The 27,958-nt window shown below is 39.8% G+C and overlaps 2 protein-coding genes across 2 annotated transcripts; one reads left to right on the top strand and one right to left on the bottom strand.

The window, feature by feature from the left end:
• The first annotated feature begins 1,572 nt into the window (after positions 1–1,572).
• On the top strand, positions 1,573–7,972 carry mpnd (MPN domain containing). The gene is made up of 13 exons (XM_074669158.1): positions 1,573–2,045; positions 2,620–2,822; positions 3,028–3,249; positions 4,704–4,803; positions 4,887–4,965; positions 5,071–5,167; positions 5,251–5,323; positions 5,418–5,494; positions 6,573–6,741; positions 6,914–6,984; positions 7,099–7,188; positions 7,293–7,385; positions 7,505–7,972. Exons 1-13 carry the CDS (start codon positions 2,042–2,044, stop codon positions 7,589–7,591), a joined length of 1,365 nt encoding a protein of 454 aa, XP_074525259.1. The 5' UTR covers positions 1,573–2,041; the 3' UTR covers positions 7,592–7,972.
• Positions 7,973–11,113: 3,141 nt separating this feature from the next.
• sh3gl1b (SH3-domain GRB2-like 1b) lies at positions 11,114–27,229 on the bottom strand. The gene is made up of 9 exons (XM_074668628.1): positions 26,824–27,229; positions 19,201–19,269; positions 18,287–18,359; positions 18,062–18,205; positions 17,602–17,735; positions 17,358–17,516; positions 15,454–15,557; positions 15,182–15,315; positions 11,114–12,658 (listed from the first exon to the last, which is right to left on the bottom strand). Exons 1-9 carry the CDS (start codon positions 26,866–26,868, stop codon positions 12,465–12,467), a joined length of 1,056 nt encoding a protein of 351 aa, XP_074524729.1. The 5' UTR covers positions 26,869–27,229; the 3' UTR covers positions 11,114–12,464.
• Between the last annotated feature and the right edge of the window lie 729 nt (positions 27,230–27,958).

Here is a 27,958-nt window from a genome sequence, read left to right as displayed (position 1 = left end):
GTTTTCATACATCCATGATGTATACTGTAGTTTTGGTTTATAGTCTAAAAAAATAACTTATAAGTATTACGTTTGAGAAAAGTCATCAATAAACAGAGAATGATTCATACACTCAACGCACTGTAAAATAGGACAAACACTGGACAAGTCCTTCCATGTATAACAATCCTGTTCTACATGGTTGCACACTGTACAAACAGCTTTGCCTTAACTGCCTCTGTAAAGATAGAGGAGTGAACTTTAAAGATTTAAAAATCTCAGAAATCCTCACGAGTGCTTTTTAGAATTAATACAATCAGTAAACACATTTGGGTAGTATGGGAATTATTAATGATTGTTGCAGTCATGCTTCCAAAGTACATTAGGTCTTTAGACAATAACACTGCTTTTATTGTGGCAATAACATGCCAGTACAAATAACTTTTTGAATATATTTATAATTTTTAAAAGAAATACTGTGCTGTTTCAAAAATAAAGTTTAATTGTTCCTGATCTATGCTTGAATGCTCATCTTTATAAACTGTAATATCAGCTCAGACCAAAATAGTCACATGCAGGTTTCCCAAACTTTTCAGCCCCCGAAATTAGCTGTTCCAGAGACTGGTGGTGACCCACTGCCTTGGGAATACACTTATAGGCCAATCCAAAAATAGTCAATCAATCAATCAATCAATCAATCAATCAATCAATCAATCAATCAATCAATCAATCAATCAATCAAATAAGGCTTAAGATTCTTAATGGCCTTGTCCTGAATACCTGACCGAACTTCTTTGTCCTCATGTCCCTGCCAGGACACTTGACCAGTTTGGGAACCACTGGTGTAATATATTTGGATTAAACATTCAGTGTCCACATAAGAAAAGTTTTAGTTATTGTAAGTCTAAAAGCAAGTTGTGCAATTAACAGTTTGTTCACTCAAGATTGATCTGGGGAAGAACAAATGCAAGACAATTTTTAAAGGAATAAATACTGCTGCATGGAGATGGGACTGACATTCAAAAATTCAGGTACAATAAGTATAAGTAGTCCAAGTATAAGCAAAAAAGAAAACCTTTTTTTTTTTCGAAAGATCAACTGAGCTTAAAAATAATTTTTGATTCGTGTAAAAGCTAATAAAGGCCAGTTGACTTTTGCTCTCAATGGATCATATAACAGATGTCTGAGAAAATTAAAGGAAATTCCATAGTAAAAGTACATGAAAATTTCCTCATATCTACCATAGTTACATTATTTCTAACTGAGTTGTTGTGGGTCAAACGCCATCAGTTCTTTCCTGTTGTCTAAACAACAGGCCTGTGAGCACCACGTGGGGGTAAAAGGAACTGAACCCCGCCGGAGGTTTGCTGCCCTCCGCAGGCTGCTTCCCGGTAATTGTGGCTCTTTTCGGAGATAAAAGAAGGAACGTATCGGTGGGAAGAAAACCACAGTGTAACTGAGAAAAGTACAAGGCTAGGTCATATTACGACACCCCACAAATCTCCGTTCTTCGCCCCTGTGTAGGGTTTCTTACACAGAGAGACCTCACAATCAGCAGGATGTACTTTTAATCTGTCTGAATGCCATATCGCGGTTGGTTCACGCGCACAGGGCGACACTTCATCTTTTCCGGAGCAAACGCAGATTTATCGCGTCATTGTCTTTGTTTTAAGGAACATTTAAGACACATCCTGTTATCCTCGCCGATTATTTGATCTAAGTACTGTTTGAGGAGTATTTTTAATCTGATAAATGTGCGAATAATAGCAGATAGACCGGCATGGCACGTCAGGCTGAAGAACACAGGGAGAGTGACAAGGACGGGGAGAGGGAGAAAGAAAGGGGAGGGGAACTGACATTAAAGCAACACAACAAGGAAACTACACTGCAGAGCCTCAGACGCCTTCATTTTATGTTTTTGAATAATAGCAGGAGCTGGTGTGGCGAAGTGTATCTGTGAAATCTGCCCGGAGCTCAGCCCCACACAGCGGCAAGTGCCCCGAAAAGGAGCAGCTTTCCACCGAGTTGGATTTAAAGGCGCTCTCGGACGCTTTCGAGAGATATGGGTGAGGATAATGAGGGATAGGTTTAATTGTAATTCTTTAGGAAATTAACAGAAGGAGGAGAGGCCTCCTTTACAGACAGAGTCGTGTACTAATGGGTGGGGGAACAAAGACCAACCGCGTAGCCCCGTCGTTATTAATGAAATGCCAATTTAGATGATCTTTGAGCTATTTTACCCCCTTGAGATTATTTTCACTGACAGGGCTGCTATCAGTTTAGCATGCTGCAGTTTTAAAGGAGGAATGCTGCCATAGCAGATGAGCTCTCCATTTAAAGTCTTTAGTATTAAAACAATGAGCTTTCGAAGGTGCTGTGCTCCTGGTGTAACGAGTATTCAGAGGTTTTCCTGGTTATCAGGTGTCTAAGCTCTTCTGTACCCAACACATGAGGCTGTTGGATTTGCACACATCAAGTTAATGCACCAGAACGCCCCCAGGTTCTGTTTTTGTGTTCAACACTGGTATTACACCCACATGTCATTCAGGAAGACCCTGACATACTCCATAAAGTGTGTGTGTGTGTGTGTGTGTGTGTGTGTGTGTGTGTGTGTGTGTGTGTGTGTGTGTGTGTGTCCAGGCTCAGAGCCACCCAGCTCTCCACAGGTGGTGGAGGATGGAGGAGAAGAGGATGAGGAGGAGCTGAGCGGAGGGGAGGAGGCAGACCTGCGCTCCAGCTCTGGTCGGGGCTCCCTCCTGACCCGGAGAGGGATCACCCTGAGGGTGCTGCTAAAGGATGGACTGGTGGAACCAGGGGATGGGGTGCTGGCTATACACTATTTGGTAAAGACAAACACTACAGCTGAGTTTAGTAATGATGTTCTTCATTCTTTATGCCCTTGTTGTATCTCGTGAGGTTGGACTTTTGTGAAAACTAACCTCACAGCAAACACTTAAAGCAATGGTTTGAAAAAGCAGCAAATCCAAAAAGTGGCCTGATTTTTTTTTCTTAAGTTAGAAATGCTTTCTTCTCTGTTTCTTACCTCAGGGTAAGAACTTTGTGGGAGACCTGTTGACTGATGGGAAAATCAGATGGGTGGAGACTGGCCAGATCTTCAACTCCCCCAGTGCCTGGGCTACGCACTGCAAACGTCTGGTTAACCCGGCCAAGAAGTCTGGCTGTGGTTGGGCGTCTGTACGCTACAGAGGACAAAAGCTGGTTCAGTACAAAACCACGTGGCTCCACAAGTACCAACCCAGTGCAGACATGGTGAGAACACAACAACTTGTTTTACATCACAGGCAGTAGGGCTGAACAACTGATCGCAAACCGACATCTCAATGTAATAGAATGAAATTTTCAAATCACAAAGGCTGCAATTAAGAAAAAAGTTTTAAAGTGCATATAAAAAGTGCAATTGTTCCCATATTTCAGTGGTGGAGCCGAAACTATTTTTATTTATAGTTTTGCAGTTTAGTTTGTGTTTTTAGACTTTTATGCATTTAATATTTATATTCACTCAGTTCACTCACACACTTCTTTTTCTTTCTACAAAACAGTGCATTCCATATGTTGAGATATTTCAGTGGCTGAGCCAGAGATTTGGTCTTATTTACATTTCTGCTCTTTGTATAATGTGGGATTCATTTATTTTTTATATCATTGTTCATACCAGGCCTGTTCTGCAGTGCTTTGTATCTTTCTGTGATTGTGTTTAGGGTAATTGGCAATAAATATATCACGTCTACAAGGCTTGAAGTTAAATCAATCAGTCAATATTCTAATTTGATTGCGATAGTTAAAGATGCGTTTTTCATATCAATTCATGCATGAATTCATCTCATTTCATCATAACATGTAGGCCTGGCTCATAGGACAGAATTGTTTATATGTTACAGTATCCTTTGTCGTGTTGGCCATACTGCAGAATGATTTATTGCTTGTGTTTAGTGAATAAGGCAGAAGATAACACCCCCCCCCCCCCAAAAATAAAAAATAAAAAATAAAAATCGTTCAGCCCTAACAGGCAGTGTTATAGCAAGGAATGTACAGTAAAACAAAACATCAGCATTTGGAAGTTAAATGTATCAAGATCAAGTGTGGCCTTAATTTTGACTTGATATTGGAAACAAAAGTGCTTCTGGAAAACTCACAAAAAGTCAAGTACCCAAAGAGTGTTTGTTTTCATTAGTTGAAGGTAAAACCTTTCTGTTTTATAAACCCATCCAACAACATGACTATTATAGATGTTTCATAACTAATATAGAGCAGACAATTGTTTGACTTCTGCTCATGAATTTCCTGTAGATTGTAGTGTTGAAACAAAATGTGTGCCAATTGTGAAAGTGGAGTGATGTAAGTTTTAGGATTAGTTGTGCACTGAAAAAATCATAGTGTCAGTCTTTTCAAGGCGTCGCTGTCCTCAGATGATTCCAAAATTCCTCACTTCCTGATACTCAAAGTGACTCACTAATCTGAAACATAAAGAATGCTGGTTATAAATATACAGAGAAAAATTATTTTATTAAAAGCTGAAATATTTCTTCGGTATTTTCTTAATATATCAACAGAAACCTTTGAATTCAGGTTTTAAATGACCATATGAACCCTCAGTTTTATTCTGGGTGGAAATAGTTGTGATTTTTTTCCCCCACTCTTTACATTAACCGTATTATCCTAGCCTGTGCTGTTGTTCTCTTATTGTTGATTTCTTACGATGCTAGAGCCTGGTGAGTGAAGAGGACGATGATGAGGATGAAGAGGAAGGGAAAACAGCTGTGCAGCCGGATGACAAAAACAAGAACAGCAAACCTGGATTGCATGGTATAATTACTCTCTCTTCTAAGTGAAAATATCTGTGTTTCATAGCCCTGCAGTCACAAAAAGTGTTGTTTTTACTGTTACAGACATAATGGTTTCACGGAGAGCTGACAGAGAGAGAATTCCTGTCAGATATTGCACCTTGGGTACCAGAGATGCTGCCAAGTACTGACTTTAATTCCAAAAAAATCAATGTAATTTCATTTGACAGATGCATTGCTCTTTCTCAGAATGCATTAGAGTGTGATGCACATTAATTTTGATCCTCAGAGATCCTCACACACTGGTGGAGCTGTCGGCCTTCTCAGCCATCAACAGATTCCAGCCCTTCAATGTAGCCGTATCCAGTAATGTGCTGCTGCTAATGGTAAGTACATACTGACTAAAAAAAGGAAACTGAATTGAAGAGCGAGTAAGGACACAAAACTGTGAACCTTTTATGCTCATCAGGACTTCCACTGTCACATGACCACCAGTGAGGTGGTGGGATACCTTGGAGGAAGATGGGATACTAACACACAATGTGAGTGTGGCTCTACCTCATGTGGTTAAATGTACATCAGTGTGAGATAATAGTGAAGCCTGTCATTGCTTTCTTTGTCGTCCATGTGTTTCAGTGCTGACAGTCTTGAGGGCTTTTCCCTGTCGAACCAGGCTGGCAGATAGAGACGCTGCGTCTGCTGTTGAGGAGGAGGTAACACATAAACAGTACATCAGTAGTCTGCAGTAACAGCATGCATGCCTTAAGAAAACATGATGACAAGAAAACAACACTTGTTTTAAAAATTAACAAGTGCTTTCAGCGTCTCAGGACAGCTCAGCAGCCAGTGCTTGTCAACATGCATCTCTTTTTCTAAGAGCCAGAAACTAAAGGACACAGTCTTACATTTCAATCTCATTGAAAGGGTTTGGAGCCCAAGATTTGAGTAGTTTGTAGTTGAAACACCAGTTAGTTTCCGCAAATAAGTTTTTTTTCTTAAAGGTGTCCCTCCACCAAGTTTTTTGGATAATTTTTGTTTTAAAAAAGCAAGTTAATGACAATTTGATTAAATACTTGACTAGATAATTGAATAAGAAAAGTAAAGTGATTAAAACTTTGCTATCAGGTCATACAGTAAAATTAAAGAATACTTAATCTTTATATATAGTGTTAGGGTTAGGGGTTAGGGTTAGGGTTAACAGCACATGTTAACCCATCTTAATCTACCATAAGTACAGCACTTTGATAAATGAACTCTAGCCACTTAGTCTTGTCTTCTTCAGAGATGGAAAGCTTGTGCATGGAACTATGTGACTGTTTACAGCCAAAAACAAAGCAGTGATGGCTCTTCAACTTTGGCATTGGGGGAGTGGGCCGGGGAGGGGGTTCGGGGGTATCTGCTCTGATCAGGCCAGACTTGCTCCTGATTGGTCAAAATAGGGAATAGCTGACATCGGCAAATCCCCATAATCCAAACAGCTCGTTTTATGTCAGGATTTTACATTCACAAGCACTACTAAGTACAGATTTTGTCATTAAACATAATATTTTGTGGGCTGGGAGGAAAGCCAAAGACCCACAAATTTCACTAAAATACTTAAGGTGACTTTTGCATAATATGGGACCTTTAAAATAGAAAGACAAGCTCCCTTGTCTTAATCGGAACTATCCATAATAATTTCTGTTGTAGTTAAAATTGAGTTTTCTATCGTTAGAGTAAGAAAAAAACCCCAACAGCAATAAAGTAGAGATACTTTTCAAACCGTCTCCTGTCACCTTTGCTCTGCTCCAGATCTGTCAGAACCTGTTCATGCGCGGGCTGTCATTGGTGGGCTGGTACCACAGTCACCCAAGAGGTCCTGCTCTGCCATCGCTACAGGATATCGACTCCCAGATGGATCACCAGCTGAGGCTGCAGGGCTCAAACAATGGCTTCCAGCCGTGTCTGGGCATCATCTGTGGTGAGTGTCAGCTTTTATTTTTATAGTTTGACTTTTTCTGATTAGACCTGTGCAGGAAATGTTTCTTCCATAAAGTGTGTGGATTGTTTTGTCCCCAAAATATTTTTTTTTATCAAGGTCATGGCTTAGAAAATAATACACCACTAAGATTTCAACTTCATATCTCATGCAGGTCCATATTACCACGGCAATCAAGGAGTGGCGTCCACAATAACTCCATTTTGGGTCGTACCACCACCTGAGGTGAGAATAGACTTCACCCAGGTTTCATACTTACAAAAGTGTTAACTTTTACAGCAAAATTTCTACTCAAGCTCAAACTTCAGCTTAAGTTCTGCATCTGTTGCCTTTCTGCAGCAACGATCCAATGACTACGGTATTCCAGTGGCTGTGGAGGTCACCTACGTACAGGACAACTTCCTCACCAGTGATGTGCTTAATGAGATGGTACAGAAACTGCAGCCTTTGAGCTGGGATGTAAAATGGCTGTTTGATACAACATTGTAATACTGTATATCACTATAAAGAGGTCCTGTTTCTGTCCTCTACAGATGCTGCTGGTTGACTACTACAGGGGGGCTCCTGATCTTGTCCAGTTCGGCCAGTTCTGGTGTCCTGATACAACCATGTTAGATAAGATAAAGGTAGGAGGATGTACAGACACCCTGACACTTTAAACACGAGGCTGACTTCAGGTGATGAGACTGCATTCACTGTCCAGCACCGAGCTCACCTAACTACAAACTTCTGTCCTCTCCTTCAGGGCTCCCTAAGCTGTCATGCTCCCAAAGATCAGGCCTACTCTCAGATCCTGGAGCACGTCTACAGCCAGCTGAGCATCATGCACTGAGTGGGTCTGCAGTGCATATGCTCATGAGGCTTTTCTCCAACTTTAGGGGTGTCCATTCTTTTTGTGCCGAGCTGACAGGACGGGGCTGGAGTGACAGATGTACAATGTAAAAACCTGCTTGAAAAACATATAGATGCCTTGAATTCTTTGCTTTTTAGCGGAACTTAATTTTGACACAGCATTACCATGACTTGAAAACATTTAAAAGACTCTGGAAGTGTTAAATCTGTGATATTTGTCCCCCTGGTGGTTGTGATGAGAATATAGAAATATGCGACTGATAGATGAAACTAGACAGCACTGTATTAGAGGACGTAATACTGATTAGTATTTTAAGTATTTTATAGAGGACACTAAGTCAAATCATTTCATCAACAAGAATTTGTCCCACCTGACTGGCCTCTTATCTTCTACACCTGGACCTACATGTGCCTATCTGTGCCAGTATTCTGTGCTATGAGTGGATACTGACAGATATGTACAGTTTAACTTTTTAATGTGTTGTTATTGCCTTCAAAGACTAAAGACTGGTTGTGGGGAGAAAAAAGCGCTACTAGCGCCAAAAATACTACCTTAGTGATGTATGCAAATGTGTCTTGGTATGATCTTAGCTGTACTCTGCACTTGGTTTGGTGAATGTTTATGTTCCTTAAGACTGCAGTGTGGTACAAGTAGTTCACTGTGCCAAGCATTTAGTTTTTACTATCCCGTGTGAGTGTGTGTGTGTGTGTGTGTGTCAGTGTGTGTGTGTGAAATATTTTGTTTAAGTTCCCCATTACTGTCTCTCAAGTTCTCAGACAGATGTTTGCTTGTTCTTTCCCTGTACTGTATTTATTACTAATTGTGGATTGTTTGATGTACGAGTATGAAGACAGAGCAATGCCTTAAGCCTGCTGATGATCCACAAACCATTAAAATATACACACTGGAACTATTTAAAAACACGCTTTTGTTGTTGTTTACTGTATTGCTTGAAGTTTTCAGAGATTGTATTAAGAATTATTTAAGCTAAGGGCTAATGTTGAAATTTATAAAAAGCTCATTATTATTATATCCAGTGACTTGACCTTGAGTGTCCACTTAAGGCTGTTTCTCAAAGCTGGCTTGACCTACAGGTAGGCACATTGTAGCTGTTAGCAGGGGTAACGTACTGGATTACAATACAGATGTAGTCTCAGTGACCAAACACACTAGTTTCTGGAACTTACTTTTGAAAACCAGCAATGGGGGCTGCCATATTGGAAACCTAAATGAAAAGCAAATAAAAAGAGTCTGAGTCAAGGTGCACTTTGAGACTCCCTTCTGACAGCCACAAGTGTTTCATTTAGGTAAGCCAATATATTCATTCCTGCTGCCCAGAAAGCCATTTTAACATGGGCATCTCCTGGGCTTTGAGAAACAGCCTCAAGTGGACACTCGAGGAACTGAAGTGGATATAATAATAATGAGCTTGTTATAAATCCAACATTAGCAAAAAGTACTTTCTTAATACAATCTCACATTTAGAGTCTGGTTTAAAAATAGTTTTGGTCTGAACAGTCCATTTCACGACCCCCAGACTGCATTGGGGGTAAATGTCTGTCTCCATAATTTATTTGTTTGGAAAATATTTAAGGCTTGAGCTTTGTACAATTTGGTGAATGGCTAACCTAAATGAAACAATGTAGCTGTTATAAAGGAGTCTCAAAGCACACCTTGACTCAGACTCTATGTACTTTGTCAACGATAGATTTCCAATATGACGGCCTGCATTGTTGGTTTTCAAAACTAAGTATCAGAAAGTAGTGTGTGAGGTCACTAAGATTACATCTGTGTTTTAATCTAGTATGTTACACTTTATTTTGATGGTTCTTTAATCGTTTCTCTGGACTTGCATCTTCATTTTTGAGGCCTTATGTCACCCATTGATAGGCAAAGAAAAACGGGTGAGGTTAGCCACCCCGTTAACTGCTACAACGTGCCTATCTGTTGGTCAAGTCAGTTATACCTCTGATAAAACTCAAAGCCTCAATGTTTCAAAGCTTATGAGTTATAAAGTCCTCCCCTGACAGTGTGTGTGGATAAAAATGAGTTTTTCTTAAACCTGTTTATTTCTGCTGTGAAGGTGGGCTTTGCAGCCAGCCAAAAGCAGACTTGAGTTTTTAGCACTCTGGCTTTATATCTCGAGACCAGCGGTTGTCACTTTGTTAGTTCATAAAAAGTCTGGAGACGCCCCTGCTGAAAAGTCTGAGAACAAACAATGCAAACCAACAAACGCAACAAGTTTCTATTCCTATATTTTCATGTACAATCATCCCAGATGAAATATTTGACTATGCCTCTAAAATAAAACGATTGTAATTTTTTAACAAAAAAACATTAAGACAAGGTGTTATAACATGCAAGTTACAACAGCTGACTGCAGACCATGAAGAAGTTGCAGGGGTAAACTGAGAAAAGTGTTCACTTCTGATCTAAAAATAAAATCACTGAAACATTTCAAAACAACATTAAGTTAAATGTTCAATAAATGCTCTAAGTCAAGTGCTGACAAAATGTAACACCACTTTTTTCTTTATTATTTATTGTAAGAAGGGGGAGGGGGACAACAAAGAAGCACATACAAATACTTTGATAATAAAAGAAAAACTGTTGCGGTTAATTTCTGTTCTCATACCAAAAAGTAAAAAGGCAACTTAAATCTAAGACATACATTTATGTGGTGTAATAGAGGACTACATGCAAAGATTAATTTAAATGTTTTAAAGGTCTTGTATATAAAAATAATAAAATAAAGAGCCAGAATGATTTAATGCTGTTCAAAAGAGCATTTAAGACTGATTAAACAATTACATAGCCCTTTAAAAGAAGAAGAAATCAGTGGGATTTTTTTCAAACATGGATTAAAACCAACATAAATCAGTTTCCACCTCACAATAGTCCAACAACTCGTGTGCAAGAAACTGCCTGTAGTGTCAGGATGTGCAGAAATTTGCACACATGCATTTCATCTTTACACAGGAAAAGTGCCAACGGCTAAAAATAAAACCAAACATAGGGAAGAAATTCTTTACTTTTTTAAGTAGCTAGGTTAAGTTTTGGTTGCTGTTTTAGTTTCAGTACATGACCTTTTTCTTTTTTTCAAAGTTACCCAAAAAAGGTAGCAAGGACTTTTTTTTTTTTAGAAATCAGTTTGATCCAATCAGTCCTTTAACTCTGCCCTGAACTCGATACAAGCATTGAAATGTTTTAGATCACAGATGTAAACATATTAGACAAGGACTGGATCCAGGAGGGAGGGTGAGATTGGCAGCAAAGAGTGGTTGACAAACACAGAAAGTGAGAGAAATGCAGTGATAAGTGTCTGATAAAGATTCATGTTTGGTAACAAAAATTCTCCAATTCCAGTCAAGAAGCCAATGTTTTTTCCCTTGATGTTTTCCCTTTCAATCCAGGTCTTTCCCTCATTCTGTACAGTGTATTTTGGACCAGACTTTATCTGTGGTTAAATCCAGAGCAAGGAACCAGCCTTGTCTAAAGAGATTATATCAAAAAGAAAAGGCATTATGAATCAGGAGAAGGTCATAAGTTTCAAAGCGGGGATGAGTTTCACATTATCAGAGACTACAGGGCAGACACAAACACACACAGTGGGATAGTTAGTGATGGAGAGATTGCTTCGCTGCCTGCAGCGTTATTTATTCAGGCACTGCATCGTCGACAGGTGCCTAAAACCGTGTTGTAAAAGAAAACATGCACAGACGAACAGGCCCAAACGTGGATGTAAAATATGGCTGTGGTACAGAATAGTTAGCAGTTCAACGCTCACGACACTATTGCATTTTAAAAAGACTTTTTGGCTCTGTTTCCTCTAGTGAACAGACTAACGGACAACCACTTAACAACAAACACCCGCCTACCTAAGTGACACAAAGGTGCAACGTCTGCATTTAACTTTGGGTCTGTGTGTAAAGGTGGAGTAAGTCTGTCACACACACACACAACAATCTCATTAGAGGACCAAGGTGCAATTACATTTTCTCACATACTCAGTGAGAACATATGAAACTACTGTAGTACGCTGAGACAGAGAGAAACCAAATACTGAAATAATAAAAGGAGACCAGTGTACGTGGTCTGTTGTTCTCTTAAGCTATCGACAGGACACGGAAAAGGCCAAACCTGAAAACTGTCATCACAGAACTAACACAAACTTTGTCTTATGTTTATCACAAAAAATGTGATTGCAGTGTTTTTCTTTTTCAGTACAACTAGTTCAACTACATCTTGAGCTGTGCAGTTTCATTTTAGAAATGTTATTATCAGTTCTGCCAGCAGGAGGCACCAAGGATACTTCAAGTTCTTAAGGGGCAAAAACAAATATTTTCAGTTTTGAAATGACGTTGACTGAGGTGGAGGTGGACCTCTTCAGTCTGACTGTTGAGCTCATGACCAACCTGAGTTTGAGGCAGACTTCAGTCACACAAAGAGACCGACATAAAAGTGTCATTCAGCCACTCAAATCACCAGATTTAACACAAATAGTCTCACTCTATCAGTGATTTATGCTTAAAGGAAATATTGCTTAGAAATGTATCAATAGTTAGCCCTCAAAAATGTTTCTGACTGCCAGATAATGAGTTCTGGTGGTCTGTGTCCATGAAACCCTCTTACCTATGGGGGAACAGGTTAACGTTCTGGTCTGGACTTTGAAATGTGACCAGAAATCCTGTTGACAACAAGTGCTCGTCCGTGAAAATGATGCTGGAGCTGAAGTTGAAAATGAATATTCTGTGGACCATCCCTTGGCTTCACTTCCTCCCTCTCTATGAATTCTACTTGCTCTCTTCTCCTCCTCTCCTTTAGTCTCCTCTTTGCTCTCTTGCTCTCTGCATTAGTGCGGCAACGGGACAAGGACCTCGACGTAGTTAAGAGGGAAGAATCCAGACTGGCCGTTAAGCATTCCCTCGTACCAGTTCTCATCGATCTGATTGGTCAGGGTGATGATGTCGCCCTCGCGGAAGCCCAGCTCTCCCTCATTCTCTGGCTCAAAGTCGTACAGCGCCTTACAGCTTGGCTGCTCTGGAGCTGACACAAACACAAACAAGGAGAAAAAGTGAGGAACTTGGTGCAGGAAGAGAAGAAAAGTGGTGGATGCTTTTAGACATGATGAGTAGCTAAAGCAAGCTGTCACACTGCACACCTTCATTCAACATTTACTGTGGGTTACAACTTAACTGCTCCAAAAGTACCTTCACAACTCGATGGTATCCTGCTTTCTTTGCCTTGTTCCCCCCTTTATCCCTTTCTGTGACCTCACAAGGATCAGCAGAGGGGAGCGGGGCTTCACACAGACAAACTGGGCTTTTTTGTCCCCAAACAATTTTCTCATTGTATCAAGTTTACCCACAGACTGCAGGGCAGGCTGCTGATGAGGAAGGCTTTGGTCACTCATGCTCTCTGTTTTACTCTCTACTGTATCAATTTACAAGAGCAGAATCAGAAATGTTTACACTCCTTGAAACAGTATAACATCTGGAGTATCTTAATGACAATTCCAAGCTGACGCTTTCTCTTAGCTTACAAGTTAATATTTCACCAGTAGCACAGACTGTGAAGTCTGTGAAGTGTTTTGGTAATATGATTAGCACTTTTTTCAACATTAAGATGCTGCAGAAACTAGCTGTCACTTTTACAGTTAAACTTGATCATAGTTTTTTTTTTTATGATGCTCTTAGCAGGGTTATCAATGATTCAAACTCATGACTTTGGCCAGCTGATTCAGTGTAGAAACTGAGATCTAAGCATGTTTTTCTTATTTTTCAGTAAAAATTCCATATTATACTTAATATAAGCCCCATTTACTTCACAAGTTTAGGAAAATGATTCATTTTCGAGATATTAAAAGACAAAAAAAAGATGCCTAAATTGCTCACAAAGCGTAAAAGAAATTTTCCTGTGGGCAAAGAAAAAGTTACTAGTTAAGTTTTTTGTGTTAAGATGTTATGCTAATTACATGGAACTTGAAATGTACTTTTTTATAATCAACTGGTAAATTATCTTTGACTTTACAATTCAGGCAACATTTTTCTTTTAATATCTTGAAATGAGAGATTTTCTGGACTTGTCAGGTGAATGCAGCTCATATTAGGTCTTATATGACTATTTGTTTTACTTAAAATGAGACAAACACTTTGAGTTTGCAGTGGTCATTGTTTATAGCCAGACAAGATGATTGCTAACTATGTCTGCCTGTTGTTGGGTGCATGTGCCAGAAAATAGGTTAGTAAACACTTCTTTGTTAAAAACAGGGGTGTGAAATTTTGACAAGATGAGGGTATAAAAATGACAGAGAATAAAAGCTGTTAAATTATTTTTTGGAAAAATTTACAACCATCATTTAAAAAAAGCTTGTTTCCATTTCTTTTGAGTATGTGCTTCACTGAGCATGTTGCGTCTGAGTCATGACAGTTTTATACTTTATGGCTCATCTTGATGGCCACAATTGTTTACACAGGAGCCACTAAACAAATGTTATGTCTCTTGTACTTAGCAACATGACGTTGGCAGGTAAACCAAACACCAACTTCCCTGCTACCATATCATAAAATGTAAATTATCGTGGCTTCACAAGAGAAAGTACCCAGGCATGTATCGATTCAGAAGTTCAGCTGAAAGCAGACACTGATCATTTGTTTAAGGTGTGTTGAATGCTTTGTGTTTAAATCTGCTGTTAAGACATCTCAGGGATTAAACTGCACGTCAAAATGTTTTAATACACACACTCACATGCTGTTATACTGTACATGCAGCATTAAGTACCAATAATGTGAGGAACCTGTGAGAGACTGTACGTTCTGCCGGAGACATTTCACACCAGAGGCTGTGTGAGCACACGGCAGCATTTGCACAACACAGAAAATGTGACTTTGAAAAGTGGCCCACACACTCTGTGACTCACACAATCTTGGTTTCCGAAAGGACAATCTGGCCGAGGAAAAAGACGGCTCTGATGATGACGTCCAAGGAGAAAGGAACAAAGTCAGATGGAGAAAGGCCAGCCAGATGACAGGGCAGGACACACGCTCACTGACGCTCACCCACTCACACATCAACTCTCACATGGTGAAACAGAGTCAAACATTCAGAGCCTGTCACCATTTACAAGCCAGAAGAAGACTCCAGAAAAAAAGAATTGTTTTGTATTTTTTCTACTCAGTGGTACTGATTAGTGGCAGGTCTTGAGCAATCATGTTGGCACTTTAGAGAGTTTGGAGTGGGATCTTTGCTTCTTGTTGTGCGTAGCCTGTTTAATGTGTGTGTGGAGACAGCTGGGTGTTTTGTTGTTGTTGGAATATGTAGTGGAGCAGCTCTTCTCCACATATTTTACGCTGCCCTCTTGAATGACTCTGAGAATGATGTGATTGTCAGCGAGAATTCAAAATAAAGACACAGAGAGATTCTACTTTGCGGATTGTTTTGCCTTTTATACTTCAACATTTTTGACACCATCGGTGCATTGGAATTTATTTTACCGCAGAGATAAAGGTAGAATATTAAAATGTGGACCAGATACTGGACTGTGAACTCATGTTCAGTGCTGTTTCTCACCTGAGTTACGTGATGGTGGCATAGCCATAGAGGTTGGGTAGCCGCCGTTTGAATGGCTGTCCTCTCCGAAGTCAAAGATAGGTTTGGGTTTAGGTGTGTATTCACGTCTCGGTCGATTCTGGGCCTCATTCATCCTTTCGTAGAAATAAATCAGTGAAGTTTTATATTTCTAAACCTTCACAATGATTAAAAAGTAATCATTCTATACGTAAACCACATTAATTTATCTGTGTGTGTGTGTGTGTGTGTGTGTTTGGGAATTGATGCTGCACCTGTCTCTGAGTTTATCAGAAAGCTCTTCCAGCACCTGCACAGCCTGTCTGTGGTACTGCAGCTGGGACTCCACCAGAGAGGAGAGCTGGCTCACCTGCTCAATCTACAAGCAGACAAATAAAAAGCATCTAAATACACAAATACACAAGACAATATGTGCAGATGTTAATGTAACTGTAAATAAATGTATATCCAAAGCAATGAAGAAAGCCTTGGTATGAAGGAAGAAAGACAAAACATTAGAAAGGCTCTGGTGTTCATGTTCAAATTTACCAACAGTTAGTGTATGTATAGTCATAGCCCTCAACGTCAGATAAAAGCTGACTAAGGAATTTACAGGAAATATGAAACAGACATACTTCCCCTACATTGCACTGTTCATACTCATATCATCAACCGTCAATATAAAATCAAACCCTTTACAGCTCTGTTTCAACCGATCATTACTCTAAAATTACAGTGATTTTATATGTTCGTACACTCAGTTGCTCTGTCTTTTTCGCCATTGTTTCCCCTTGCCTTTGTTTTAAACAGAGAGATATTCTTAAAACTAAACCCACATAGTGATTAAATGTTGTGTAACTGTTTCACCGTGTTTATTTTAAGACCTGTTTATCTTTTATAAGAGTTTTATTGTGCTGGATGGGTGTGTTTCATTACTCTTTAAAGCGTATCTATTGGACTGTTTGTCCAGCGGGTGTGTGTAGGAAAGTAGGACACGGTGATGTTAACAGATGTGCACAATAACAACTAGGCTGAAAGTGGGTGCCTGACCGTGTGAGGTAGGGATGGAACGGTTCACAAAATCCAAGGTTCAGATCTTATCATGTTTTGTGCTCACAGTTTTTAGTTTGGTTCAGTGTACATTGTAGTTTTTTAAACACCCCAGAATACCATACTACCATTAACATTTTTAATCAATTATGTAATGTACAGTCATCTAAAACCTGAAAGATTGAAGCACTTTTCCATTTGGCAGTTTTTCATTTGCTGGCCCCAAGTGATCCAAAAGAGATGAGCACTTGTGTGATTAATTTGCATGCAGTCACCTGCTCTGGCTGCAGCTCTACTCTAAGGATAACCTGTCAGCCTGTGAGTGATCTGGACAGGGGAGGGGCCCACAGCAGCATCCGCTGCTCATTGAGGAGAATTAGATCAAAAAATGCTTTAATGTCAGAGTCTCCAAAATCCAGAATAGTTGCTAGATTTGTCGCTAGTTGCTTTTCTGAAAAAAAGTCACAAGAGGGGTCTGAAAAGTTGCTGAATACAGTGACAAGGTCGCTGAGTTGGCAACACAGTGCAGTTTTATCCACTGCTTCTTATTGTCGTTAGTTAAGCTTACACTAAATCTTAAGTGCTCCCATACAGCAGAAGATACAGTGCCATGTCCACAACACACACGCCTCCCTCCATAACTGTCCAGCTGTACACCTTAGCCTTGCATCGCATGGAACTACAAACACATGCACACACACACCCTCCAAACTGAGAAGCAAATCAAAGAAAAAAACACAACATATACACTCCAAAACCCGAGTCAGCTAGACCAAACATTATTTTTTCATAAACAGTTCCATCCTAATGTGAGGTGGGTACGTTTAAAAACAGTCAGCTGTTATTATTTTAACAACATTGTGGCTTAATGGATGTTCTTTAAAAGATAATGTTGCATGTTGCATTGCAATGTTGGCAAATACACTGTGCAGTACATTCTAATGACTGATTATTTTCTGTTATTTTATAAACAGCATTGTTGGGGGCATGTAACTGTGGTTAATACAACAGAGAAATACAACAACACAGGAATGCTCTAACATGATACCATCAGGGATCACCTTTCCTATAAGGTGCAGTAACCACTCACTAACTCTGCACACTGAGGACTACTGAAGTGGTTTCTTACATCAGTCTCCAGTAGGTTGTACATGCTTGTCTCAGCCACTTCCTTTGACTCATGAAACTTCTCCAGAGCCTGCCGAACCTCCTCATCTGGGATTTTCCCCTGACGCTTTTTCTTGTAATCGTAGTCCAGGCGGCGGCCTTCCAGCTTTTTCAGGTGGTGCTAAGGTAGAGAAAGCCAATGTAAGTAGAGGAGAGGGTAAAGACATTACTACCTTGCATTACATGAAATCAGCATGTCAGAGTACCTGTATCTCTCTAAGGTCCTTGTCGCACAGCCCTTGCAATGGATCAATAAAGTTCTGTTTGACATCAATATCTAGAGAGTCTTTGACTTCTGCCAGTCTTCTCATGGCTTCTCCTACATCTACTAATGCTCCACCTAAACCACAGAGACGATATGTTAATAGCCCATTGACATTGGAAAATTTATCGTATGGTACCAAAAAGTCACATCACACATACAGACAAAAACAGGAAGTATTTAACAACACCCTCCACACACAGACACAAATAGAGAAACATTACTTAAATAGTGAAAAAAAAAGCCTCATAAGCCACTATGGGTTGATTTATCAACAAGTATTTTCAATATAGTACAGAAAACCACAGAAACAAAACCACACACCCCAAAAAAACCCGTAATAACAAACGTCAACATTCTTCCTTCAAGAATTTACTATCCAAAAACACACAAACACTTCTCACCAAAGTTAGTGTCCTCTCCGAGTTCCCGTCCATACTTGCCCATACATTCCCCCAGCAGCCCCTCAGCCTGAGGGTAGCCTGGGTTCTTCACCTGACCACGGATCTTGGACATGGTGTTCAACATGGACAGTTTGGCCCGCGATGCTGTGAGAGAGAGTGGAAAGTAGTTTAATCGGAATTATCAATTGTTGTAAATAAAAACATCCAGAATGGTGTTTTTCTTACCTGGGTTGGGCTGAAGGTACTCTGATGTTTTGGAGATAACCTCCACTACGGCTTTACTGGTCACATCTACTTTCTACAAATCACAGCAAACACATGGACATCACAGGTGTACAGAGGGACCACTACATTCACAAAGCCACAGAAGAAACTGGAATCTTTACTGGGACTACATGGGTTATGATTTATAAGTGTTCTTATCATTTTAATGGCATTTTGAGTTACAACATGCGTTATGTATAGATTGCTGTTTCTTTTTGTTGTTTTATTCAATAATGCTGCTGTGGAGGCAGCTAAATATGTGCAAGTTTGAGCCCAAAGATACATTTCACCAGGGAGTCAATCAAGTGGAAGTTTTGATATGTTAGGTTTATCATTACATCTTATTCCAACCTATGTAATTTTGTGGTGTGGTCTGGTATGTTACTCTGAATGTTTCATTTAGAATATGTCAAAGAAAGTAAATTCTTTCAAAGCATCATGCAGTGTTTCTTGTATGTTAAAATAAGACATTAATTTAAGATCACATTTGATAACTATGAAACAAAGTATCTAAAGCTACAAGTTTTTTCACACTAATCATGAACACAATGACTCCCTTCCAAACAGTGTCTGATTAATTTGCTTGTTTAATGAAACAAACCTTGTAATTTAGGCTGTGTCAACGTTCAGCTGCCTGATAACATTGACTTATCGATCTTCTCCACACACATCTCCAACCATTCCACAAACTCAAGGACTGAGCATGACGTGAGCCAACAGAGGATGAGGTAATGCTTTTAATGAGGTGTGAACATTAACAACAGAAGACCCACAGAGGGGGTTTGTGTATTGTGCACTGTGTTACACCAATAAGGCCTTCACATTTGGCAAAAAGATGCTGTTTTTTTAAGACCACAAATAGATGCCTCCCTTACCCGTTCCAGATCTCTGAAGTCATCATCAAGCTTGGTTCCTTCAGCACCACCAACTTTCTCACTAACCATCTAGAGAGAGGAAGAGAGATGGGGGGGTTAATTAATGCTGCTCATAAGGTCTTGATTTGTTTGGTGAGTCTTGACGGTTTTACATCCCTGCTCTGTGTAGAAAACACAATGAAAAACCTTTTTGTGAGTAAATGGATGTGTCCTACCTTTAACCTAATGCCTAAGGTGACTTGGAGCATAGGAATGTAGAGTGACAGATAACAGAAGAGCAACACAGCACAGACAGCGTTATGCAATCTCTTATGGTTTCACTTAACGGAGAGAAAAAATGTTGGACGATCGAGCTAAATGACTTTAACTCCAATAAAGACAACCAGAAACAACTTCAGTCATTTAGAGTGGCTTGATTGAAAGCATATGTCTTTCCAAGCAAGATTTTTCAAAATGTTTTAGGTCACATGAAAAATGTTTTAGCTCAGTTCTTGTACATTTACAGTACAACTATTTCTGAACATCATTTTTGGTTTGTTAAATCTCAACAGTGAGCAGTGTTTGTGCTTTTTCAGAAGCAGGCAGGGTTGAATTAGATTGGTCCTGGCAGGAAAGACATCAAGACACTTCAAATCTTTACCTTAAAATCTGTAAAGAAGAAGGTTCATGTCTTCCAACTAAAACCTTTGATAACTGCACCAGCAGCAGGGGTTTCAGAAACACCATGCAACAACAGGCCCTGGTTGCACACTAACTTTGAGACTGAACCAAAACAACTTGTCTGTCTTTTTGTTTCAGGCTCTGATTCACATGAAAATTACTCACAAATCTTTGGCTGTGATATGACCTGTGTCACAGCAGGATGTAACAGATCAGTCTTGCACTGAGGGTCGGAAGGGAAGTTTGCAAGAGCCAACAATGCTTTAAACAATGCTCTACAGTAAAAACCGAGTAAGCATTGGCAACTAGAGAAAGTTAAAGACGCCGTGAGGAGGATCCGTGTCAAATGGCACCTTGCCGCCTTGTGGCCTGGGGTCTCAGGCACACTGTGGTAAAGATGTGACTTAACCAGGCATGTGTTTGTTTTGGAATAAATTTTCTTTGTTCAAGACAACTTTTTACCCGGTACAAGGCAACGGGGTAAGGTATTCATCGGTACAGTTATGTAGCGCTGTTGTTGGAAACATGACAACAAGCAAACAATGCGAGTTTGTATCGTGCATAAGTAGCCGGCTAAATGTTGCGCTACTAGCAGCCCAGTGCTACAACGTATCCGTAGACTAGCATTACAACAAGCAAACTGTTAGTACGTACAGTAGTTTAGTAGCCGTCCATATGTAGCGCTACTGACAGCCCAGTGCTGTGAGACGTGTCGGTACCATGTAGTGCTGCACGATTTGGGGAAAAAGTGCAATTTGCGATTTGGTGGACAATATTGCGATTGCGATTGTGCTTGCGATTTAATAAAAAAAGTTGTGTCATGATGAGTCTACAGACTTGCTTGGTTATCATGGAGAAAAATCTGAATTGCATGTGCTGACATTGCGATTGCGATAATCGTGCAGCCCTAGTACCATGTAATGTTAGTGAATCCTGATCATGTCTCTCTTCTCTTCTAAACTTCATCAGCCAGCGTGGTGTTGTCATGGAGACTTGGACATGCTGTAAATCAATCCAGTGTTGCTTGACCCAACTGGGAAGCTACTAAGAAGCTAAGAAGTAGAATTTTGAAATAACCTATATTGGTGCTGATAATCTCATTTTGAAGTGTGGATTATAGAAATGACATCCCGTCATGTAAATAAGATTAAGGCTATTTCGCTACCCCCCATATGTTGCCAGCCTGTGCTGCATATTACCCGTGTGTGTGCAATAACTAATAAGAGACGCACCATATTAAAGGAATATTGTGACAGTGCCTCAGTATTGAAAGATACAGTGATACAAATCTTTTCCTAAACCCCTTTGCACTACAAAAAAACTGTACTTCAAAAGGAGGAATAAATATCCTTAAGAGAGTGAAAAAAGCCGAACCAATTACAGAGAAGCTGGCTGAACTCATCGTTTGGACAACAAGCCATCTCCATGGTAGAGAATGCAGCTTTTAACATCTTTTGGATGCACAGAATGTCCTGCGGTCCAACACTACATTTCAGACACCTCTCAGCAGAGCTGTACAGCCAAGTTCACAGCATGGGATGTGATTTAAACAGGATGTGACTGCTGTTAGTTGGCGTGTGTCAGTGCTGAGCCTGACTGCACACTGGATTGATTCCTCTACTCGCAGATTAAAGCTGATCAAGGTAAATTGATGTTGTATTGTATGAGATAGAGCAAAAATGTAACAATGGCAGAGGAATAAGCTCAGAAAGCTGTGTAAATGCCCTAGATTTCTGTTGTGGTTGTAGCAGGTGCGCCTTCATCATTAATCTCACATAGTGTTGTAAGATTTGCAGCACAGCCTCTGTACAACATTCACACCAGGTTCTTGGTTTTTGTGTTTTAACACTTGTACTTGTTTTTCTACAAAGCTGGACAAAGTCAGATGGATGAGGCTGATGACGTCTTTAGGTTTTCTTCAGTTTTTATCTGTAGAGGGAAGCACACGGACAAAAAGCTGTGTGCAGCTTTAATATCTGGGCAAACACAGATATCAGATTGGGACTTGGTTATCAGCAGGTACAATATTAGAAAACAATCAGATCAGGACGGGAGGCCACAAAGGCTGGCAGAAAGACCACATCACAACTGTTATGAAAAACCTTACTGAACAAAACATTAACCCTTTCTTTGGCAAAATATACTGGACTGTGTTCCTAAAGGAGGAACAGATTTTCTTTATACATGTCCCACATAAACAGAATTTTTGAGACATTGGAGTAATAACACAAGACTTTAACAAAACTATAAAAGTCTCCTTAAGGATGCTATGAGGAGGATCTGACTTATTTGTACTGCCTTGCCACCTTCTGGCCCAGAGTCTCACTTATACTGTCCTTATACTTATACTTATACTGTTTGTTTGGGAATTGAAAGGAGATTGGATGGATTCAAATTTTCTTTGTTCAAGACAACTTTTTACCAGATGCAATACATCATGGTAAGGTATTTTTCAGTACAGTTGTGTAGCAGTATATTTTTAAACGTGTCAACAAGTGATTGTTGTAATAGCTGGCTGTATGTAGCGCTGTTGTCAGTCCAATGCTCTGATGTATCTGTAGGCTAACGTGACAGCAAGCAAACACTGTCGGTTTGTAAGAAGTTTAGTTGCAGTCTATATTTAGCACAGCTGGCAGCCCGGTGCTCTTAGACCTATCGGTAATGTGTAACGTTAGTAAATCTTGGTTATGTCCTGCCAGTTATCTACCAGGCAGAGCTAATATAACCTGGCTCTTTATTTTTTTTGATAGACCCAAGTAGGGCTGGGAGATATGAGAAAAAATCTTATCACAAGATTTGTCAAGATTTATTTTTTTTGTCAAAGGTTGAAGATGACAGATGTACTAAAGAACATTATACAACTACTTTAAATAAATAACACAGGTACAATAACTTTACTTTTGTGATCAGTGGTTGTGTTGCAACTGATCTACCAAGACTGTGTGCGCAATTGATAACAGGTGCAAACTACTATTTTTAAATGTGGATTTAGCGTGGGCTACCTGCTGTCACCATGGAGAGTTTGGGAGAGCAGAGTGGCCGTAAATGAAAAATGAAGTCTGAAGCAATGGAGCTGGAGAACTCAGACAGATGGGTCACAGGCTATTGCACAGGAGGTGAGAGTTGTGTCCAATGTGGTGCGCGCCCTCCACCGTGACAATCGGGCCATCGTTGCAGGTTTGGTAATCACTCTGCAAGTGCTAAATGGTTATATTTGCATCTCCTCCTAATTGGCTAATCAAATGTCTGTCAAAACATGAATGAATTCTATCGAAATGCCATCAACCATGTCTCACATTTCTACTGAGGAAAACTTATTTTGCGATATATATCTTTCTCGTTTTATCGCCCAGGCCTACTCTCAAGTTTGTACAAACCACTGCGGCATAACTGCTGCATGTGGGTTGGAATGGACATTATCACAAACAGTGCAGCCCGTTTTCACCTTTAGCTTGTGTCTTAGTCTTAAGCTTGTGCATTGTGTCCCGTCTTCTGCTTTCCTTTTTCTGTCTGACAGCTAGGCTCTTGTGTCCACCATCACTACCAAATTAATCACAGAAACCATTTTCATCAGGAAAAAACACAGCTCTATCCTGAACTTCGTCTTGCCCGACCTTATCTGAAGTTTAAGAAGTAGCAATTTGAAATAGCCTGTAACCTGTAATATTGGCGCTGATAATCTCATTTTTAATTGTGGATTATGATCAGGCATATATCTAGAAAGGAGACTTTTGCAAGATCCCTTTCAACTCCTCACAGCCCCTTTAAAGTCAATTGTAAATGCATTTTTTTTGCAGATCAAAGAAAATCCACTGTATTGAACAGATTCTTCTCACGCTGATATTTTTATGTGCAGATTGAGTAATGAAACATTATGCACAATCGTCCCAAAAAGCAGCAGCTCACAGACTTTATCTGCAGTGATTTGTAGGATCTTCAAGATAAACTGCAGATTCTTCACTCGATGAGGAAAGCACATGACAGGGGGCCTTTAGGGAATCAGGTCACAAGTAAAGATACAGCTTCAACTCTGAGCTGAATCAGCATCTGACTGTTTGCCTCAGGAAGGGCTGCACTTTGCTGGACTATATTTTTGAGATGTTATCTTTGTCTGCACCCTCGTGCTTCTCATAGCATCAAACTCTCGTGTCAGTGTAACACAACAGTTTATATGCACACAGGCTCAGAGAGTTGGAGCCCGTAAACATCCACAAAAGAATCATCTGGAAGTTTTGGTATAAACATGCAAAGAGCTACACTGAGGGATGAGTCTCTTCGAGGTATTCTTATCATCATAATAACTGGGTATTTAAGCTACAGGTGGTTGGTTAAAAGCCACTGCATCATCACAAAGCCTCAAGACTTGGATTTTATTTGTCTTTGTCTTAGACAACAGGAAACTTTTAAGGCCCTGTAAGTTGACTCATACAGGCGTAAACACCACATGAGGAGCTAGAGTGGAGAGCAAAAAGCAGCTTTTTGTTGATCACTCGTGTCCTAAAGCAGCAAGGAAAATATAGCTGGAGAACATCCATTTAAAGAGAAGACAGACTCATGTTTTCAGCAGGTCATTGGTCTTTGATGAGTATATTAACCAGACGGTCAACTTTTAGTTGATGATTTTCAGTTAAAGCCATCAGCTTTGGGTAAAACAGTGTCTACAAAGACTGATGGGACATAATTCATCATGTTTGCATACAGACATGAAAGATAGGTCAGCAGAGGTCAAGATCAAAGTTGGCGATAAAACAAGCTCTTCCGCCAGTATCTGGTTGAACAACAGGGCCTTTTGGCAATATATCAGAAGCCTTCTGGCATATTCAATATAACAATAGAGCTTTGGTGGGTTTCATTAGAAATATCATTCAGTCAGAAAATTTATGTGTGGTCTGTCAAGCTTGTTTTGTGTATTTTTATCTTATTTATGACCAATTCTAGAGGAAAAAAAGAAAAATCTACCCAAAGGGAATTTTACTCATAGATTGTTTATCACCCCTACATGTAAAACTAAGTATTGAGAAGTCTGTTCTTAATCTTTAGTCTTCTTTTAATGTATCAATTCATAACCTACTTTCTCCTGATTCATATCTGTCTTATCATCTGATAGAGTTAACAGTCAAAGAGGTGCTAACATTGATGAACGACCTTGCTATACTTCTGTAGCAATATTGTTAAAGGCATCAAGCAAAGAGCTGAATTGACTAATTAAATCCATGCAAGAAGCGTTGTGAACACATTTAACATTTTCTCTAACTGGTCGTCCAGTACCAAACCTGACAAATGTGATACTTAACAAGTGGAGTTTTTCTCCCTTATTGGCATGATTTTTGTAAATAATATCTTCCCACAAATTCAGGCCTGAATGCTTCTTTAACACCATGACCCTCATGTTAAGAAGAGAGACAATAATAACTGCATGATATCAAAATCTGAAGGTGTTGGCTGAGCAGTGTGATTACACACCTAAACTTATGCTTATCAGCTCCAGTATTCACCTCAAACCAGAAAGCATCGCTCTGAACATCAAACTTATCCTGTTAGTATATCCTATAAAAAATGAAACAAACCAATATTTGTTGGAAATTTTCAGATTTTCTAAAAAAAAATTCTCTAAAACTAACAGTCAATGCCCTGTCTGCTAAACTATGTCTGCGCTACATGAGTGTGGCATTTTAGGTATAGTATTTAAGGAAAGAGTAAGACTGCATGGAAAATAAACAATATGGATGATTAAAAGAGAAAAATAAGGATGTGTGAGCTACAGGGAATAGATTTCTTTTCCACAGCCAACTTCCTGCATGCCTTCAGCGTAGAAAATCTGAGCTATGTCAAGAGTTATTTACTCTCATGGAGTTTTGGCAAGAAAAGAAGCTGCATTGCAGTGAAATAAAGGGAAGGCACACTCTATTCCCACCTCCCCACTGCATCACTTCTTACCCTTTCTAATACACTACTCTGGTTATTGTGCTGCGAACACCTTGAGTATTTGTTTACATAACGGCGAACAGCCACAGTCCAAAAATGACAGCTGTGTTATTTATCTTCACAACCAAACCCACAGGGATCCGAGCGTGTTCCTGACAGGAAGCTGGGGCAGAAACCAAATGTCTTTCCTGCTTAGATCAGCAGGGGTAGGAAGGGAAAAAAAGGGCTCAGAAAAATCTTTTAACCGTCCCCGCCCATGACTGAGGTGGCACAAATTGAAAACACTCATGTTGAGGTTCATAGATAGAAAGACAAAAAGTATTCTTAAGCTCCATGAAGAATACTGTGTTTTGAACACTTGTCCCGTCAAATCGGATTTAGCATGCTTCTCATAAGACTCGCACAGAATAAAACCGCTGGAAACAGGTAACTAGGTTTTCACTTCAAAGAAGCACTGCTGAAATTGAAATAATCAGTCGTCACAGTCCCAGGCATAGGACAGTAAATATGAAAACATCTGAAAACCACTGACTACATAGATACTCGCTCTCATGATATATTGACCAACTTTTCCCTGAATTGTTTAATGCTGCTTTGAGCTCTGAGTCACTCGGCGGGCTCATTTTGGCCAACAGAGTCGTTTACATTAACCACGGGATTAACACTTGCTGAAGCTGACTTGATGCAGTCTTTGGTAGAAAAAAAAGCACAAAGTGTGCACGAGCTATAAACCGTTAGCATAATAACGTTTCTTAGCATTAGCTAAAGTTAGTTAACCGCTAGTTAAACCAGCATTTATTCAAACAGTCTGATAAAGTGAGCGCTAAACTAACTCTAAAATAACACAAGCAACAAATTAAAGCAACAATGATGCTTTACACTCTGGTACAAACTGTTTCTAACATTAGCCAGCCTCTGACACCGCACAAAACGTTATCGGTAGCAGACTAAAATCGCTAGTTAGCCGAATATGCTAACTGTGGCTAGCGGCTAACCATACATGACAGTTACTCGTTCAGAAAAAAAAGTTTTGCAAACCTGGCTGGCTTTATAAAACTGTTTCTTCAAGCCCGCGACAGACATCTTGAGCCCCGTGCGTCTTCAACTTCCAGCGAAGGGGAAAATAGGTCACGATATAACTAAAGTTAGCGATATAGTTAGTTAGAAAAGGGGCCAGTGCAGAATTGTTTAGGAGGAATCATAGGACTGCACAGCCGTCACTCCAAGTCGGGACACGCCAACTGACCACGTCTACGCCGGGGAGGGCGATTCTTCACTCAGTAAGAGCAGGTAACTCAGCAAAAATACGCTAAATCCACATACAGACTCAGTAATACCCTGTAACACGCAATGAAACTAGGGCACAGTTGAACGAGGATGGCACCAAATCTGCCCCATCCACTTAAAAGAAATCAGTTTCCTGACTTTCCACAGCCAACGTAAGAGCCGTCTTGTGTTGGTGCACACTGCCATCTGCTGCAAGGAGCAGGTACACACACGTATGTCTGCTGCAAGACTTTGACAAGGCTCCCTGTGTGAGGAGAAAAAACAACATTGCTTTATAATGTCCCGAAGGCAAAATGAGCTATGCTGGGTCCCCAAATTGAGCCTTAATCCTTTGTACACTTCTTAGTGTGTTCATAAGTGAGTCAAACCAAAATAACATGAACCTAAACCCACATTAATAGTCATTTAACTCTACTTTGATATGGGCAGAGCCTCTTAAGGTTTAGGCTTTTAGACCAAGAAATAAACTTGGGTGACCTCAAAGCTCACGTTATTGAAATTTATATTGTTAATCAGTGGTTCATATCCTCAACGAAATTTCCAATTAAAACAGCAAAAACCACTTGATGATCTGCAGGTCTGGGCCTCCTGGGGGATTTGAATGAGGGGCCCTGGGTCAGTCAAGTGTTATATCAGATACAGCTTCACCCATGCTCTGAGCATTTTTTTTTGTTTGGAAAGTTTCCCTTTTTGTGGACATCAAATTATCAGCTTAATGACTCAGTTTGTCTGGGGGACAACTAATCAGATGTGAAATGCAGTGGAAGTTAACCAAACCACAGAACATGATATAAAGGGATCATCTTGTGTTTTATAGTGATGTTTTATTTGAGTATAGAATGAAGAATATATGAAATGTATTATACAAGTCATACTTAAATGTCAT

The sequence above is a fragment of the Halichoeres trimaculatus genome, unplaced genomic scaffold, assembly GCF_033239565.1.
Source record: "Halichoeres trimaculatus isolate MK-OKI-2021-1 unplaced genomic scaffold, fHalTri1.1 fHalTri1_scaffold_4, whole genome shotgun sequence".
Taxonomy (NCBI): Eukaryota; Metazoa; Chordata; class Actinopteri; order Labriformes; family Labridae; genus Halichoeres; species Halichoeres trimaculatus.
This window is presented reverse-complemented; position numbering and strand designations above follow the sequence as displayed.

Bases quoted from the DNA above. Each gene is read 5' to 3' on its own strand.
- sh3gl1b (XM_074668628.1), bottom strand. From the start codon at position 26,868: ATGTCTGTCGCGGGCTTGAAGAAACAGTTTTATAAAGCCAGCCAG. The intron at 18,206-18,286 runs GTAAGAAAAACA...TCTCTCTCACAG, and splicing joins GTACCTTCAGCCCAACCCAG to CATCGCGGGCCAAACTGTCC. The intron at 15,316-15,453 runs GTGCAGCATCAA...TTTCTACGAAAG, and splicing joins TCTGATAAACTCAGAGACAG to GATGAATGAGGCCCAGAATC.
- mpnd (XM_074669158.1), top strand. The intron at 2,823-3,027 runs GTAAAGACAAAC...TTCTTACCTCAG, and splicing joins TGCTGGCTATACACTATTTG to GGTAAGAACTTTGTGGGAGA. The intron at 5,168-5,250 runs GTAAGTACATAC...TATGCTCATCAG, and splicing joins GTAATGTGCTGCTGCTAATG to GACTTCCACTGTCACATGAC.